Source organism: Trachemys scripta, chromosome 10, assembly GCF_013100865.1.
Source record: "Trachemys scripta elegans isolate TJP31775 chromosome 10, CAS_Tse_1.0, whole genome shotgun sequence".
Lineage (NCBI taxonomy): Eukaryota > Metazoa > Chordata > Testudines > Emydidae > Trachemys > Trachemys scripta.
The window spans coordinates 2840687-2857040 of NC_048307.1; the positions used below are offsets into that span (position 1 = coordinate 2840687).

The window sequence follows — 16354 nt, forward strand, 5'->3', positions numbered from 1 at the left end:
GCAGGGGCCCGGCTGAACGCTGCCAAGGGAAATAATCAGCCCCCGGCCCGCTGCTGTCTCTGACCAGCTTCATCTTCAGCCCGCAGCAGCTGCAGCGACGGGAGCTGGTGCCTGGGGCAGACACTCACCCGCAGGCTCTCGGGCTGTTGGAGCAAAGGGGGGGCCCTGCCTTCGAGCCACAGTTATTTGCAATGCTGAAGTGATTCTTTAGTACTCCTGGTATCACAGCGCTGAGTTTTTACTACCGTGCAGCTCCAGTTAACAGGAGCAAATGAACATGCCCTTCGCTTAAACTCATCATTGTGCTGCAGAGGAAACAGACTGAGGTAAAATGACTAGGAATGCAACCAATGGATACATTTCCCTGCTGGCTACTGACTCCATTGAGAATAATAAATACGTTTTTATTAACACTGGCAAGGGATTTTTAAAAGGACAGTACATTACATTGCTCATAAAATACTCTGGTTGTAATAATACCTAATTTATTTAAAAAGAAACCTAAAGAGAGACTGTCAAAATCTTCTATACACGTATGATAATCTCTCTGTATGCGCGTTACCAACAACCCCGACATTATTATCTGAAAAGATTTAAGCAGCCTCATATACTCTTCAACACCGATGCTGTTTTACTTTGTGAGCCATACGCTCACATTTGCCAGTGAAATTGTCAGTTTCATTTTCTAGTCTACATGCACTACCCTCAGCGTTGTGTTTGGATTTACAGCCCTGCAGAAGATTTAACTTCCCATGCTAAGAAACTCATTGACTTTTTTAAAATGTATGCAAACAATTTTAAAAAAATCTATATTAATTTTAGTGCCAACTGTAGTACAGAAAAGCCAATGGAACCTATGAGCTGTACAACATAGGCACATACACATTCATCCATGTACATACATTTTGGTGTAATGTTTTGTTTTCCTTAATGGATATAGTATCTCTATATGCCTATACAGTCCCCATCACTACAGTATCTATGTACCTTGCAAACATAAATATTGATCCTCATGGCACCGCTTGGAGGTGGGGAAGGATTATTACCCATTCTTACAGATGGGAGAGTTAAGGCACAGAGAAATTAAATGCTTTACACAGGTCAGGCAGATATCCTGAGTCCCGAGTGCTTAAGTGCAAAACTATCAAGATGTGAAACAACCAAACAAACCCCTTCTGCCTTCCAAACCTCCCCCCACCCCTTACACATGGATAGCCTATTGCTGCCTGGGGCCTGATCTCACTGGTGTGAGCCGAAGGTAGAGAAACTCAGGAGCGAGCCCTTCGTTAAGTGTAACTAAAATACTCACATTTTTTTCCTATGAAATGTAAGAATGGATTACAAATCGCACTGAACCATCATTGATTATATTATTATTATTTACACCAATCTTAATTGGGGGGCCTAAGATTAGCTGACGGTGTCCCTTGAATCATCTGGCAAGCTGCTATGCAAAGTAGCCCCAGAGGAAGATGCCGGCACATATGCACAGTATCAAGTTGATGTTCAGAATGTGTTTCACCAAAGGCTGCTCATCCAATGAAGCCACAGCACGTTCAGGGCTGGTAGGGGCTGTGTTCTCAGGAGGATGGTCTTGTTTGCTCTCCATCCCACAGAGCCACAAGACGACTCTCATCAGTTTAGACCCTTTCTGAGTACCAGTCACGCCTACAATGATAGTAATTAGTGAGGTAAAAATTCTGTCCGTGGAACAAACTCCAGTAACACAAAGAGTGTAACAATCTTGTACAAATCATTTTTGGCAGTACTACCCAGAAAACATATCAGAACTCTTCAAAGTGACACATGCACTCCACCAAGCTCTAGGTAGCCATTACAGTCATTTCTACTTGTCACAGTGTCACCCTGCTCTAAAGTTCTGAATTCAAATCCTGCCATTCCAAACAGTTTGAGGAATGGTATCAATTAGCCAAGTCTAAAAACATGGCTGTGCTCATCATCTTCCATTTGTTTCTGTATGCTTGAACCCACTTAGGGCTTGTGAATGCAAGTTCCCCAAACTCTGCTGAAGATTAGGGCATGCATAACCCAACAGTAAGCAGGTAACAGTGGTGCACGGGGGTTGGGGAGAGGGCAGGGAGGAAGTTAGAATGCCAGTCACAAACGACTAAAGTCCCAGCAGCTGGGAATCAGCATTCTAGTCTAGTGCATTAACTCATTGCTCCACTTCATACTAATTTCATTGCACATAAAGGAATATGCATCGGCCAAGGCTGCACGCTACCTAAGCAATAGTGCAAGTTTTGCAAAACCTGACAATCATCTCTGTCCATTTACAAAATGCATAGGACTGATTTTAATTGAAGCGCATGCTGTATATAGTAACAGGGCACTTACTTGTATTGTCATTGGAAATATTTTCAGGAACAACGCTAATATCGAGCTGGGCAGGCGGACACTCAGACTTACATACGCCACTTCCACTATCAGGAGAAGTACTGACTGCTGGGTGTTTCTTGGCTGGTCGATCCCAGCGTGTGAACCAGGTGAGACGACTGATCTGTCGGCATGAAGAGCATTGTTAAAGAGAACTGCTCCTATGTTTGTTTAAAGGGAATACCTCAGCCGTAAGGCAGCTTTGAGGGGTTCTTATATTTTCTAAACACTTGGGACCAAATTCTGGTCCCCGACCTGGGCAGCCCCATTGGAGCTGGGGAACATCCAGCGCTGATAAGGTACTATGGAAATAGATACGAGGAGGCCAAATGAAGCAAGAAACAGAACAGCACTTTTAGTTTATCCAGATTAAACCTTGATCTGAAACTTGCCTGTTTTACTTCACTGCTACGTTCCTGATGATGAGGGTTACTACTAGAACTCTGCTGTGATGTGTCATACAAAACTAAAAGCAGAGAACAGAGTGTATAAGTTTTAGAAGGTCTTTGTGATGTCCTTTCATCTCATAGTATCTGGGATATCACACATGGATCCAGCACTGGGTGAGGATTTATAGTCTCTGTATGCATTGTGGAGTTAGGCAGACTGCCAGGAACCTACTCCAGAGGAAGCAGGCGGGTTGCTTCCACTGTGCTCAGACAAGATCTAGGTAACGGATTCCATAAGGAAAAACTATCTCACTAATCAACTGCAGTTCTTTGAGAAAGTTAATAAGGTGACCCAGTGGCCAAAGCTTCTCAGACAATAATATGATGGAAGAAGCAAACTTGTCATGTATTAAAATACACATATTGGGGTTTGAGACCCTTGTCCAGAGCATCCAGGTGTTGGCCGCTCCTGGAGGTGGGATTCTGGACTTGAGGGACCAGTGCTGTCACCTAGCACAGCAGGGAGGCAGGATGCCAGACTAGACAGACCCGTGGTCTGATACAGTATTACACGTGTTCACATGTGTACAGGAGGAATGAGAACGTCCATCCCCATGGGTGCATAAGGGGGGGACTTACTGGATGTCCATTAAAAAATAGTGAAAGAAACCTGCTGAGGGAGACTCACCATTTCTTCCGAGGGAGGTTCTGTGAGCAGGCTCACGACCACCACAGTGACTGTCGTGATGACACTGAGGATCATGGAGAAGTACAGGTAGTGCACATATCTCACCACGGCCGGCCGGCGGTCTGGCTCCCCGCATTGGGGCTGCAGGTAGATAAAGTCCAGCACCAGCCTGATGAAGCCCAGCAGCATGCCGGTCAGCAGGCCCCAGAACGCACCCTAGGAAATGAAGATCATTCCTTGATGGAACAGGAAACATATGTCTACATCCTACCTGGCGACGAAGCCCACGCTGGCTCTCGGGCTGAGTGCTGGCAGGAGTGAGATATGCCGTGACATTCTGATCAGCACATTCTGTGCGGGGAGGGGAGGTTTACTGGGCTTTGGGGAGGGTTTCTGAGATCCCCTTCATTTTCTCCTCCTTATGCTGTCCTCCCTTATACACACATAGCACCCCACTTTCTACTGACCCGCCCTTCCGGTGGAGGAGAGCCACTCTCTAGACCTGCTGGTGCTGTTCAATAGCCATCAGCTCCCAGCTCTGCAGCACCACCCACCCCAACGCTTGCCCTCGTCACGGGCTGCTTTAACTGTGACTGCTGCTTCACAGGAGTCCTGCCAGCAAAGGCTGCCCTGAGGACGCTCCAGAGTCTGGATACAACCCTCCCCCAGCCAGCGCTGCCCTCTTTTGGGGTTGCACTTGCCAGCTCCAGTTTCCCCAGAGGAGTGGAGGTTGTGGGCATCTTGTGCCACTGCGACTCCCCCCTTCCCCACCTCCGACTTACTTTCCACCCCCATGGACTCCAAGTCTTGGGTTACCCCAGTGCAAGGCCATGGCTTGCAAATCTCTGCTCCTAGGTTTGTGAAAGGCACTTGGCAACCTTTGCCTTCTCTCCTAGAGCAGCCGAGGGAGCTGCCTGAGAGCAGTAGGAAGTGCTCCCTGCTGCACGGGCTGCGTGGCCCCAACAGAATGCCCCAAGCATGAGTCCAGTCACTCCGCAGAGCGTCCACAAGGAGAGGCAGAGCAGCGACACGGTGCAGCTGTTCTAGCTGCCTGGCTATTTGTCCGTGTAGACAGCGGAAGGACAGGCTCCTACCCGGCACACACAGCACGCTGTGTCAGACCCTGCCCAAGTGTTACCTTTTCATTCGTTCTCTTCCAGAAACAGCCCAGGATGAAAACCATGGCCACCGGGGGCTGTAGGTAGGAGCTGATTGTCTGGATATAAATGAATAGCTGCCCCCCTTGGCTGGCCTGAACCAGTGGGATCCACAGAATAGACACCACCACGAGCAGCAGCACAAACACCCTGCTCAAGAAAAAGATAGTGTTATTGCTGGCCTTCCTCTGCATGAAGGTCTTCCCTCTCAGGAGAGCCTCCCTCCTCTCTCTGAAATCTGCCCAATGGTGCTCCCCACCATACAATCTTTGTTCACCTGTACTATGTCCCCTGCCTGCCTTCCGTTAGAGCTCAGCCTCACGCAAACACCCAAATCCAGAAGCTGTTGCCCTCGTGTGCCTTTCTGCCACCTCTGCCTCCTAAATCCTGGTTCTGCCGCTATAACTTACATCCATTCGCTGGGCCAGATTCATTCTCATGAGCAACCAGGGAAAGAAAATGTAACATTGGCAACAGAAAAAAAAATATATCATGGACTGGAAGGGCCAAATTCTGCTCTCAGTTATTGCAGGGTAGGTCTGGAGCAATGGGCTCTGAAGAGGAGTTGCTCTCAGTTTACACCAGGGCATCAGAGAGCAGAGTGAGGTGTGAAAGATCCCCAGGACAGGCTCTGTGATTGAACACGCCATGCCCTAGAGTTCCGTACCTGCCGACAAGCATAAGTTCCCACTCAGAAGAACGGGGCCGGAAGTGCTGCCAGAGATCCATGGTGAATATGGTGCTGGAGCTGTTAAAGATGGAAGTCAGGGAGGACATAAGTGCTGAAATCATCACTGACATCATGAGGCCCCTGAGCCCTGAAAACAAAGGGAGAGGCATGTTCGCTCTAGTAACAATGTACAGACCGCTAGGGGTCCAACTTCACCCCCCATCAGTCAAACCTCTCAGACTAACGGCTGCAGCTCCCTTCGGAACTCAGCCCTTCCCCTGTGCTGAGGGACTGCTGCCTACGCTGCCCTCCCAAGAGTCCTGGACAGCAGCAGGTGACCTCACGGGCCATATGAACTTGTCAGTCTTTCTTCTTGGACCACTGTAGCTCTGTCTGCATGGGCAGAGTCTTTCCTCTCCTCTGGTAGCTGGCTGGCTCAGAGAGGCAGCTGAGATGCAAGGAGGAGACCTGATCCATCTGCTCCCTCCTGTGTTATAGTGATCGTGCTCCCCTTCGGGTTACGGGTAACTCAGTACACTTGGACACTACGATGTCCTCATCCTTTAGGGAACTAGTCATGCCCAGGTGATAGAAGTAGACTTCCTGAATGCTGGATGCCTTGCTCCCCAGCAGAGGCCTCTCACAGCAGCTGCGCGCCCTGTTGCATGTTATTCCTTTTTCGTCACTATATCCTCAGGCCCAATATCATGACTGTAGTCTATTCTCCTCCCCGAACATTTCCTACAGTCTGTGTTTTGGTTGGTGTAGGCCCTGTCCATGTTAGTTAGCGGCTGTGAAGCGCCTCACCTAGAGGCAGCAGTTCTATGACCAGTTTGGGGTAAGCAATATCAGAACAGCCAGATGGGTTGCCACAGATTTTCCGACAGATTTCTGGGTCTGCACAAGCCACCAGATCTACAATAAACACGGGGGAAAGTAATCCATTAGTTACAAGAAACAAAGACATCCAGACGGTAACCATGGAGTGAAACCCATCCAGCAGATAATGAAGTACACACACATTCACAAAAGTAGCTCTAAGCTTTCCCCTTTCTTATCTTTATCTTCTGCCAATTGAAGTAGGTTTAGTCAAGATTTGCCTTAACAGCTCATCTGTCTTGTATGCCTGACTCTCTTCTCTGAACCTTGTCCTTTTTTAAAACTAATGCTGTTCACCATGAGAAAACAGTGATTCCCTCCAGACGTGTGCTAACACCGACAGACGTGCATGCTCTCTCTCTCTGTGGCTTAGAACAGTCAGGGAGCAGACTTTAGGATTTTTTCTTTTCTGAGTGCCACAAACATGGGGTCCAGAGGGAACATCATCGGGGCAGCTCTTAAAGCTGGGTTGCCTCAGGAAGCACCTGAGCCCTGGGACTTGTGTTCAGGATGAAGGGGTGTAATCCCTGGGGAGCAAGGGGAGTGTAGATTAATAGAGTGTTATCTGAAAAAAAATCTATTATGAACTGCAAGTCCATGCTCCTGGCAACTGACCTGCTACAACCTTTTAGCTTATTCTGGCGGGTCGGTCACTTACGCACTATATAGAAATCACAATCTGTAGAGACAGACGCAAGGAATATTTCTCTCCTTCAACTCTTACCTGGGAAGAGAACCCGGCTGATCATGCCTGGCATCACCATCATGAAGAGAGGCAAAATTTTCAGATAGGAGGCCAACAACGAACCTCCTTTGGCATGACAGAGGTTTTTAGCTGCAAGGGACCTTTGAACAATGACCTGTAAATCAGGAAAATAGTTTGATCCAGTGCTTTGCAGGGAGAGTACCTAGATGCAAGATGACGTGATGTATGTTTCTATTTATAATTGGACATGCTGGTTCCAAAAGCACCATACCGGACCTCTAGGGCCAGACTCTGTTCTAGATTGCATTGATTTAACGGAGAGGGAACTCAGACCTTCATCATCATGAAGGATCTGATCTTGCAAAGTGCTGAGTGTTCTTAACTCCCAGCGGCCATGCCGAACCTTGTATCACCATGCGGTGAATTAGCTAACTCACCTTTGGTGCTTTAACTAGCGCTTCTTGCCTTTATGCAAGGGAAATCTCATTGTGTTCACTTCTAACCCATAGAAATCCCTGTCATCATTTTTCTCCACAGTTTGTTCTTTTTTGGACCCTGTGTATCTTATACACCTTGACACATCTTGTCGGGTCAACAGGACTACTGCTTCACAAACTAGGGCATGGGTAAACTTGCTGACATCCCCTAAATTGACCCTCACTCTGTAAAAAGAGTTCGATAAAACAAATCCCCCAGAAATATCTGACATGGATTTTGTTACGATTCTGCTCTTCCTGGCACTGCTGTTTACAATTGGAGAGACAGCAACTGGAGCCCTGCACAGCCTGAAGGGGCCGGGGGTGGGTTCACACAGAATTCAGAAATGCCCACTTTTATAGTTGGGGTTTACATGCCCCTCATGTTACAAATCTGAGTTCAAATGAGCTTCAAAACTCTAATTTAACTTAGTGCAGGTGTCAAATTTTGTCTGGTTTGAGATTGAAATCATCAGATTTCATATGGTTTCCACAGAAATAGTAAACCAGCCCAGGTTCTGGCCCGAGTCTGGGTTTTGTAATGAAACTTGGCCTTAGTTGCTTGCGATGAAAGTTCTGCATGGTTCTACAGCCTGCCAGGTGGCATGTCTCAAAACCCAACCTGAGGGTTAACCTTGTGAAGGAAACATTGATCTACCTGATCTGTACACCAGTACCACAGAGATGGGATGGTCATTCCAATCAGAACTCCTGGCCAGGGAAGGTCAGAGGTGACAGGGTCTCGGAAAATGTGGAAGGCATCTTCTCTTGGTAAGCCACAGCTACTGTTTCCTTTGTGGCTACTAGCAATGGCTTTAAAGTATTTGGCCTGCAAACTTTCAAGCCCACCAATTTTAACAAAGCCTAAAATGGGAATAGGAAGCAGTTACCACATTGATCAGGTTCATGCTATTATTTTCACTCTCGGCAGTTTGCTCTGTATGATCCCAATTCAGTGTCCATTGAAGTCAATGGAAAGACTCTGACAGACTTCACAGGAGTTGGATCAGGACCTACAATGGCAAACCTGGTTTAATACCATACGTTATTTGGCTAGAGGAGGTAATTGTTTGCTTTGATATGAATCTCAGACCACCGGGTGTTTTCTGTTTATTTTTGGGGGGGTTCATATCTTTCATGGAACTCCCCTACACTTTTCACCCTACAAAGAACTATCACAAGATTATTTGTATAGAAAATATTCTAACATGAATGTCTGTTTCACAAGATGCACTGTATAAACGTTAAATGGCTTGTTCCAGTGATGCATATTTGCAGTGATTTGGTACAGGAACAAATGTATTTTTAGCAGTAAAATCCCAGAGAAGTACTCACTGAACCCCATAAGAGTCAATCCCCCAGCCAGCATGATGACAGTCTGCAGAGTGTCTGTGTAGATCACAGCTGCCAGACCACCTAAAGAAAAAAAAAATCAGAGGGACAAATTGTCGGGAACTGGGTTTGTTCTGTGTAATTACATCTCCTGCTTTGCAAAAGTCTCTGGGCCAGTGTCACAGCCAGAATTGTTGCATCCGAAGAAGTGAGGTTTTTACTCACGAAAGCTTATGCCCAAATAAATCTGTTAGTCTTTAAGGTGCCACCAGACTCTTTGTTGTTTTTGTAGATACAGACTAACACGGCTACCCCCTGATACTTGACAGCCAGAATGCTTTGCCTGACACAATGGGATGTTTTGTGGGTTGTTTTGACCACTTTGTGGGATGGTTTGGCCAACTCCCAGGGCTGCTACTTTGGCTGAAATGTTGCATGTTTTGAACCACAGTGAGTCAGTGTTTTGTAACTAGAAACCCAAACTCCATAGCAGAAATCTCTACAGGAGATGCATTGAAAACCACAAGGAGGAAGGACCCGATTGAAACAGAAGCTGCTTCAAAAAGACAACATAACAACAAAAAGGAAGTAGCTGTATGGCCCATATCGCTGGGGGTGAGCGCTGCAAGAAGAGAAACTTCCATTTGTTTTGGACACACATTTCACTTCCTTCCTGGCACCATTTCCATCCAAGTTGTGAAGATATTTCCCACATCACCCTGCCTAGTGCTGTGTGTGGCTCTCCCTTATACACCCAGAAAGCCAAAAGGAAGAAAAGTTCTGAGCAAAAACCTTCAGTGTGGCTCCACTTTGAGCCAGAGAGCGCTGGGCACAGATCTGGGCTGGCTTTAAGCAGGCACTTTATGCCAGCCTTGTAAAATTACACTCACCCGCTCTCACCTGGAGAGTAATTTTGACAAGTGCGTTACTATAATTAGTTTTTTCATTATAAACAGTCGTCTTGGTAAAGGGCAGGCGGACAGATTTAGTGCCTCGGCTAATAAGGAAGTACTTTATAGAACGGTACCTGTGGAAACTGCTGAATACTTATTACACGGGGAGATGGATGGTACATTGTTCGGCTGTTCTCAACCCATTAGCAAAGACGTATGACATTGCATTCCTATGACCTGAAACACAGAGACGCACCTGCAACAGTGTAAACAGCAGTGATTGCCAGCAGACCTATGACAGCAACGTAGAGGTCCCAGCGTAAGGCTTGCTGAATGAACAGGGCCCCAGCATACATATCAACCTAATGGAAAAAGATATTTATAAGGGTTACAATGGTGACAGCTCCGTGCGTAATGTCAGACAGCTGAGTGGATGCACGGTGTACGCTAAGCCAACCAAACTTTGTGTTCTTCTTCGAGTGCTTGCTCATATCCATTCCATTAGGTGTGTGCGCGCGCCGCGTGCACGATCGTCGGAAGATTTTTACCCTAGCAACACCGGCGGGTCGGCTGTGGAGCCCCCTAGAGTGGCGCCTTCATGGCGCTGAATATATACCCCAGCCGACCCGGCGCCCCCTCAGTTCCTTCTTACCGCCCCTGACGGTCGTTGGAACTGTGGAGCGCGGCATAGCTGTCCTCCACTCTCCCTAGCTTACTTAGTCATTCGAAGTTATAGTTATAGTTGTAGTTCTAGTATTTATAGTTAAAAAAGTTGTTATAGTTGTTATTGTAGTTCAGGGGGTTAAGGGGGTCGTCTCCCCCTTTCTCCCCCGGCCGCGGGCCCGGGCTCATGCCCAACGCTCCCGGCTTCAAGCAGTGTGCCCCCTGCGCTAAGCCTATGCCCACGAGCGACCCGCACGACTCCTGTTTGAAGTGCCTGGGAGAGTCCCACCAAACAGATAAATGCAAGATCTGTAAGGCCTTCAAACCAAGAACCAAGAAGGAGCGGGACTTTCGGCTCAGGCAACTCCTAATGGAGGCGGCACTCAGCCCGGACACTCCTTCTACGGGCCAGACTCCGGCACCTAGCACCTCGGTGCGCAGTGCCCCGGCGGCACCGGCTATGATGACCACGCGAGTGGCGTCAGACAAGCCTCCCCGGCACCGGACCTCGTCGGCACCGCAAGCGCAGCAAGTGCCTCGGCGCCGGTCATTATCCCCAGGGCATAAAAAAGCCCATAAGACGGGGACATCCGTGCCGAAGACGCCGGCTCCCCCAGTGCCGGGGGTAGAGCCGCGTCCGCCGGTGGAGCAACGGAAGCAAGCGCCTCCAGCACCGTCGACTCCGGCGCCGAGGCCGTCGAGTCCGGTGCAAATAGCGTCTCCACCGAGGCCGGCGGTGATACAGTGTCTCCCGTCGACTCCAGAGACCTTCGCAGCGGCGAGAGACTTAATAGCTCTCACGGAGCCCGCACCGCCTCAACCACCGGCACCGACTGCACCGTTGACTCGCCCGGTACAGTCAAGAGGGAAACCTGCCTTGATGCGCCCTCCATCACAAGGGCTGGAACCTCGGCGCCGATCCAGGTCCCGAAGCAGGTCCCCACGCCGCTCGCAGTCCCGGCACCGAATATCGTCTCGGCACCGGTCGTACTCGCGGCCAAGATCTTCTTCGCGGCACCGCTCTACGTCTCGGCACCGATATGATCGTCGGCACCGGTCAACGTCGAGACGTAGTTCTCGGCACCGCTACGGTCGACGCTTGACGTCGAGGGGCCGCTCCCGGCACCGAGCATACTCTAGGTCCTCGTCGAGGTCCAGATCTGACTCCCGGCACCGACGAGGTCATCGGCACCGGTCGCGGTCCCGGCACCGATCGCCGGCACCGCACAGAGATAGATCATCTCCGGACCGGCACCGTGCGGCACCGCAGACCACGGGGATCGTTTCATCTTTCGCGGCACCGCCATGGCCGTCAAGATCGGTGTCTCGCTCCTCGGAGGACCTGTCGAGATCGGCATACCCCCCTCAGGGGCAGGCCGAGGAACGAGACTTGGGCCATTGGCAGGAGAGGGCAGAGGACCACTCTCATGGACCATCTCACTGGTCGTTTTGGACCCCGTGGGCGTACCACCAGGAGCAAGGGGCTTCATTACCATCGACCTCTCGCTCGGGTCACTCGGTCAGAAGGGCCCCAGAATCCACCATCTCTCGGCCTCCGCCTGGAGGCGTGGAGGCTTCTGTGTCTACACCACCCGACACCATGGACCCAAGTGCAGGTGACGCTCCGACCCAAGAGCAGGGGGACCGGGACCCCCCCTTGGATCCAGTACCACCGGAGGCATCCTCCTCCTCCTCTCCGGACGAGGCAGTGGCAGGCACTTCATGCACGGGTCCCCCTCCGATAGATCTTCGGGCTCACCAGGATCTCCTGCGTAGGATGGCCCGTAATATGGACCTGCAGGCGGAGGAGATAGTGGAGGTGCACGACCCGATCGTGAATATCCTTGGATCGGATGCCCCATCGAGGGTGGCGTTACCCTTGATCCGCACGATCCAAACGAATGCGGATACGATATGGCAAACTCCTGCCTCCATTCCACCCACAGCGAGAGGGGTGGAAAGGAAATACTTTGTCCCATCTAAGGACTATGGGTACTTGTACACCCACCCCCAACCGTGTTCACTGGTGGTGGAATCAGTGAATGCACGAGAGCGCCACGGCCAGCAGGCTGCAGCGCCAAAATCAAAAGAGGCTAAGCGGCTTGATCTGTTTGGCCGTAAGGTTTACTCAGCCGGAGGGCTACAACTTAGAGCGGCGAATCAACAGGCGCTACTGAGCCGCTACAATTTCAACTCCTGGAACTCTATGGGGAAGTTTAAGGAGTTGATTCCCCAAGAGTCCAGGGAAGAGTTTGGAGCCATGGTTGAGGAGGGTAAGAAGGTGGCTCGGACCTCCTTACAGGCCTCCCTGGACATAGCGGACTCGGCCGCAAGAACCCTGGCCGCAGGTATCGCTATGCGCAGGACCTCCTGGCTCCAAGTTTCGGGTTTGCCCCCTGAATTACAGCAGACCCTACAGGATTTGCCCTTTGAAGGACAGGGGTTGTTCTCGGGGAAGACGGACTCTCGATTGCAGAGCCTCAAAGACTCCAGGACAATCATGCGCTCCTTGGGGATGCATGTTGCGGGTCCCCAGCGCAGACCATTTAGGCCCCAGCCTCAACGTTTTTACCCCCCTCCACCTCGTCAGAGACAGGACCCTGCCAGAAGGCGAGGGCGAGGTGGTAGGAGAAGATGGGCTGGCCCTCAACCCGGTCAGAACCAAGGGCCACCAAGACCACCTTCAGGTCCTAGACAGAACTTTTGAAGGTGCGGTCGAGGACGGCGCCTCAGTCATCCCCCAGGATCCAGCTCCCTCCTTTCGGGATCGCCTCTCCCACTTCCACCGTGCTTGGTCCCTTATAACTTCGGACCGTTGGGTCCTCCGCACGGTGGAGAGGGGATACGCTATCCAGTTTTCTTCCATCCCCCCCTCCTCCCCCCCTTCCCCGTCCCTCTTCAGGGACCCTTCTCACGAGCAACTTCTTATACAGGAGGTTTCTACGCTCCTGGCCATGGGGGCCATAGAGGAGGTTCCGATAGAGTTAAAGGACAGGGGATTTTATTCCCGTTACTTCCTGATCCCCAAGTCCAAAGGAGGTCTGCGACCCATCTTGGACTTGCGCGGACTCAACAAATTCGTAATAAAGTTGAAGTTCCGCATGGTCTCTTTGGGGGCCATTATCCCTTCCCTCGATCCTGGAGACTGGTTCGCCGCCCTCGACATGAAAGACGCATACTTTCACATCTCAATTTACCCACCTCACAGACGCTTCCTGCGATTCGTGGTAAACACGGTGCACTACCAATTTACAGTCCTTCCCTTCGGCCTATCCTCGGCCCCAAGGGTGTTCACGAAATGTATGGCTGTCGTGGCAGCGTACCTTCGTCGGCAAGGGATACAGGTGTTCCCGTACCTAGACGACTGGCTGGTGCGCGGTCGCACCAAGGAGCAAGTTCAAGCTCACGTCCACAGAATAGTGCACACATTCAACGAGTTGGGCATCCTACTCAACAAGGACAAATCCACTCTAGAACCTACCCAGAGAATAGAATTCATCGGCGCAGTTCTAGACTCCAGACGTGCACAAGCCATCCTGCCAGACAACCGCTTTGGCACCATCACGAACCTCATTCAAGGGCTCAAGGCCTTCCCAACTACCACGGTGAGGTCGTGCCTTACCCTGCTGGGTCACATGGCTTCCTGCACGTACGTAACCAGGCATGCCAGACTTCGACTTCGCCCGCTTCAAACCTGGGTGTCATCAATATACCGTCCACATCGGGACAGCCTGAACATGGTGGTCACGGTCCCGAACTCGGTCCTGGCCTCCCTCACCTGGTGGCTGGATCACAATGTGGTCTGCGAGGGGATGCCATTTCACGCCCCACAACCCTCTCTGCACCTGGTCACAGACGCGTCATCTCTGGGTTGGGGCGCCCATCTCAACGAACACCATACCCAGGGCCTGTGGACTGCATCCCAGTTAGCCCTACACATCAATGTTCGGGAACTGATGGCGGTACGCCTGGCGTGCCAGGCATTCCTCAATCTCCTACGTGGCCGCTGTGTGTTAGTTCTCATCGACAACACCACGGCCATGTTCTACATCAACAAGCAAGGAGGAGCACGTTCGTCAATTCTATGCCAAGAGGCCATTCGCCTGTGGGACTTCTGCATCGCCCACTCAATCCATCTCACGGCATCGTTCCTCCCTGGAGTCCAGAACACTCTAGCGGACCGACTCAGCAGGTCCTTCCAAACGCACGAGTGGTCTATCCGTCCGGACATTATACATTCCATCTTCCAGAGGTGGGGGTTTCCCCAGATAGACCTGTTTGCATCTCGAGACAACAGGAAGTGCCACGTGTTCTGCTCCCTACAAGGTCGAGCTCCGGGCTCCCTCTCGGATGCCTTTCTACTTCCCTGGAAAGACCACCTGTTTTATGCCTTCCCTCCGTTCCCTCTGGTCCACAAGGTACTGCTCAAACTGCGCAGAGACCAGGCACAGGTAATTCTGATCGCTCCTGCGTGGCCGAGACAACATTGGTACACCACACTGTTGGAGCTCTCGGTTCAGACACCGATCCCGCTTCCGTTGTGTCCGGATCTCATCTCTCAGGACCACGGCCGGTTGCGTCACCCCGACCTGCAATCACTCCACCTCACGGCGTGGCTGCTCCATGGTTCACCCAGGCAGAGCAGCAATGCTCGCACTCTGTCCAACAGATTCTGCTGAGCAGTAGGAAGCCCTCAACACGGACCACGTACCTGGCCAAGTGGAAACGGTTCTCCTGTTGGTGCGAACAACGAGCCACATCCCCGTTGCAGGCACCCATTCCTCTCATTTTGGACTATCTCCTCTCCCTAAAACAACAGGGGTTGGCGATATCTTCAATTAGAGTTCACCTGGCCGCTATATCGGCCTTTCACCCAGGGGAACTCGCGTCCTCGGTATTCTCTAACCCGATGGTCGTTAGATTCCTCAAGGGCTTAGACCGGATGTACCCACAACAACGTCAGCCCGTCCCGACGTGGGACCTCAACCTGGTTCTCTCCAAGCTCACAGGTCCTCCATTCGAGCCACTGGCCACCTGTTCACTTCTGTACCTATCCTGGAAGACAGCCTTCCTCGTAGCCATCACCTCAGCAAGGCGCGTTTCTGAACTCAGGGCGCTTACATCTGAGCCCCCTTACACAGTTTTTCATAAGGATAAAGTGCAGCTTCGTCCACATCCGGCCTTTCTCCCTAAGGTGGTTTCTCCTTTTCATATCAACCAGGACATATTTCTCCCGGTCTTTTATCCCAAACCACATGCCACTCGCCAGGATCAACGTTTGCATTCCCTGGACGTACGAAGGGCCCTGGCCTTCTATGTTGACCGCACAAAGCACTTTAGAAAGACGACGCAACTCTTCGTTGCAGTGGCCGACCGAATGAAAGGCTCACCGGTCTCCTCACAACGCCTATCCTCCTGGATTACGTCTTGCATCCGGACTTGCTATGACCTGGCAGGTGTCTCAGCACCGCACCTCACCGCTCACTCCACGAGGGCCCAAGCTTCCTCGACTGCTTTCCTGGCGCAAGTTCCGATCCAGGACATTTGTAGAGCGGCGGTTTGGTCATCAGTCCACACGTTTACAGCTCACTATGCACTAGTGCAGCAGTCCAGGGACGATGCTGCATTCGGATCAGCGGTTTTGCACACAGCAATGTCTCACTCCGACCCCACCACCTAAGTTGGGCTTGGGAGTCACCTAATGGAATGGATATGAGCAAGCACTCGAAGAAGAAAAGACGGTTACTCACCGTTGTAACTGTTGTTCTTCGAGATGTGTTGCTCATATCCATTCCAAACCCGCCCCCCGTCCCCACTGTCGGAGTAGCCGGCAAGAAGGAACTGAGGGGGCGCCGGGTCGGCTGGGGTATATATTCAGCGCCATGAAGGCGCCACTCTAGGGGGCTCCACAGCCGCCCCGCCGGTGTTGCTAGGGTAAAAATCTTCCGACGATCGTGCACGCGGCGCGCGCACACACCTAATGGAATGGATATGAGCAACACATCTCGAAGAACAACAGTTACAACGGTGAGTAACCGTCTTTTCTTCTTCGAGTGCTTGCTCATATCCATTCCATTAGGTGACTCCCAAGCCCAACTTAGGTG

At 51.0% G+C, this 16354-nt stretch overlaps 1 protein-coding gene and 1 long non-coding RNA gene across 6 annotated transcripts in view; one reads left to right on the top strand and one right to left on the bottom strand.

Annotated features, from left to right (window-relative positions):
* The first annotated feature begins 36 nt into the window (after positions 1–36).
* LOC117884118 lies at positions 37–4761 on the top strand. The gene is made up of 3 exons (XR_004647498.1): positions 37–326; positions 2386–2507; positions 4635–4761. It is a non-coding gene; the product is annotated as an uncharacterized LOC117884118 (long non-coding RNA).
* Positions 385–16354, bottom strand: part of SLC5A11 (solute carrier family 5 member 11) — a 24954-nt gene continuing 8984 nt past the window's right edge. For all 5 annotated transcript variants that reach the window (XM_034784244.1, XM_034784245.1, XM_034784246.1 and 2 more), the window contains 10 exons: positions 9844–9949; positions 8698–8778; positions 8021–8226; positions 6905–7040; positions 6109–6216; positions 5299–5449; positions 4613–4781; positions 3475–3690; positions 2359–2521; positions 385–1668 (listed from right to left, as the gene is read on the bottom strand). In XM_034784244.1, the coding sequence (XP_034640135.1) occupies positions 1448–1668; positions 2359–2521; positions 3475–3690; positions 4613–4781; positions 5299–5449; positions 6109–6216; positions 6905–7040; positions 8021–8226; positions 8698–8778; positions 9844–9949 (1557 nt within the window). In that variant the 3' untranslated portion in view covers positions 385–1447. The remainder of the gene's footprint in view (positions 1669–2358; positions 2522–3474; positions 3691–4612; positions 4782–5298; positions 5450–6108; positions 6217–6904; positions 7041–8020; positions 8227–8697; positions 8779–9843; positions 9950–16354) is intronic.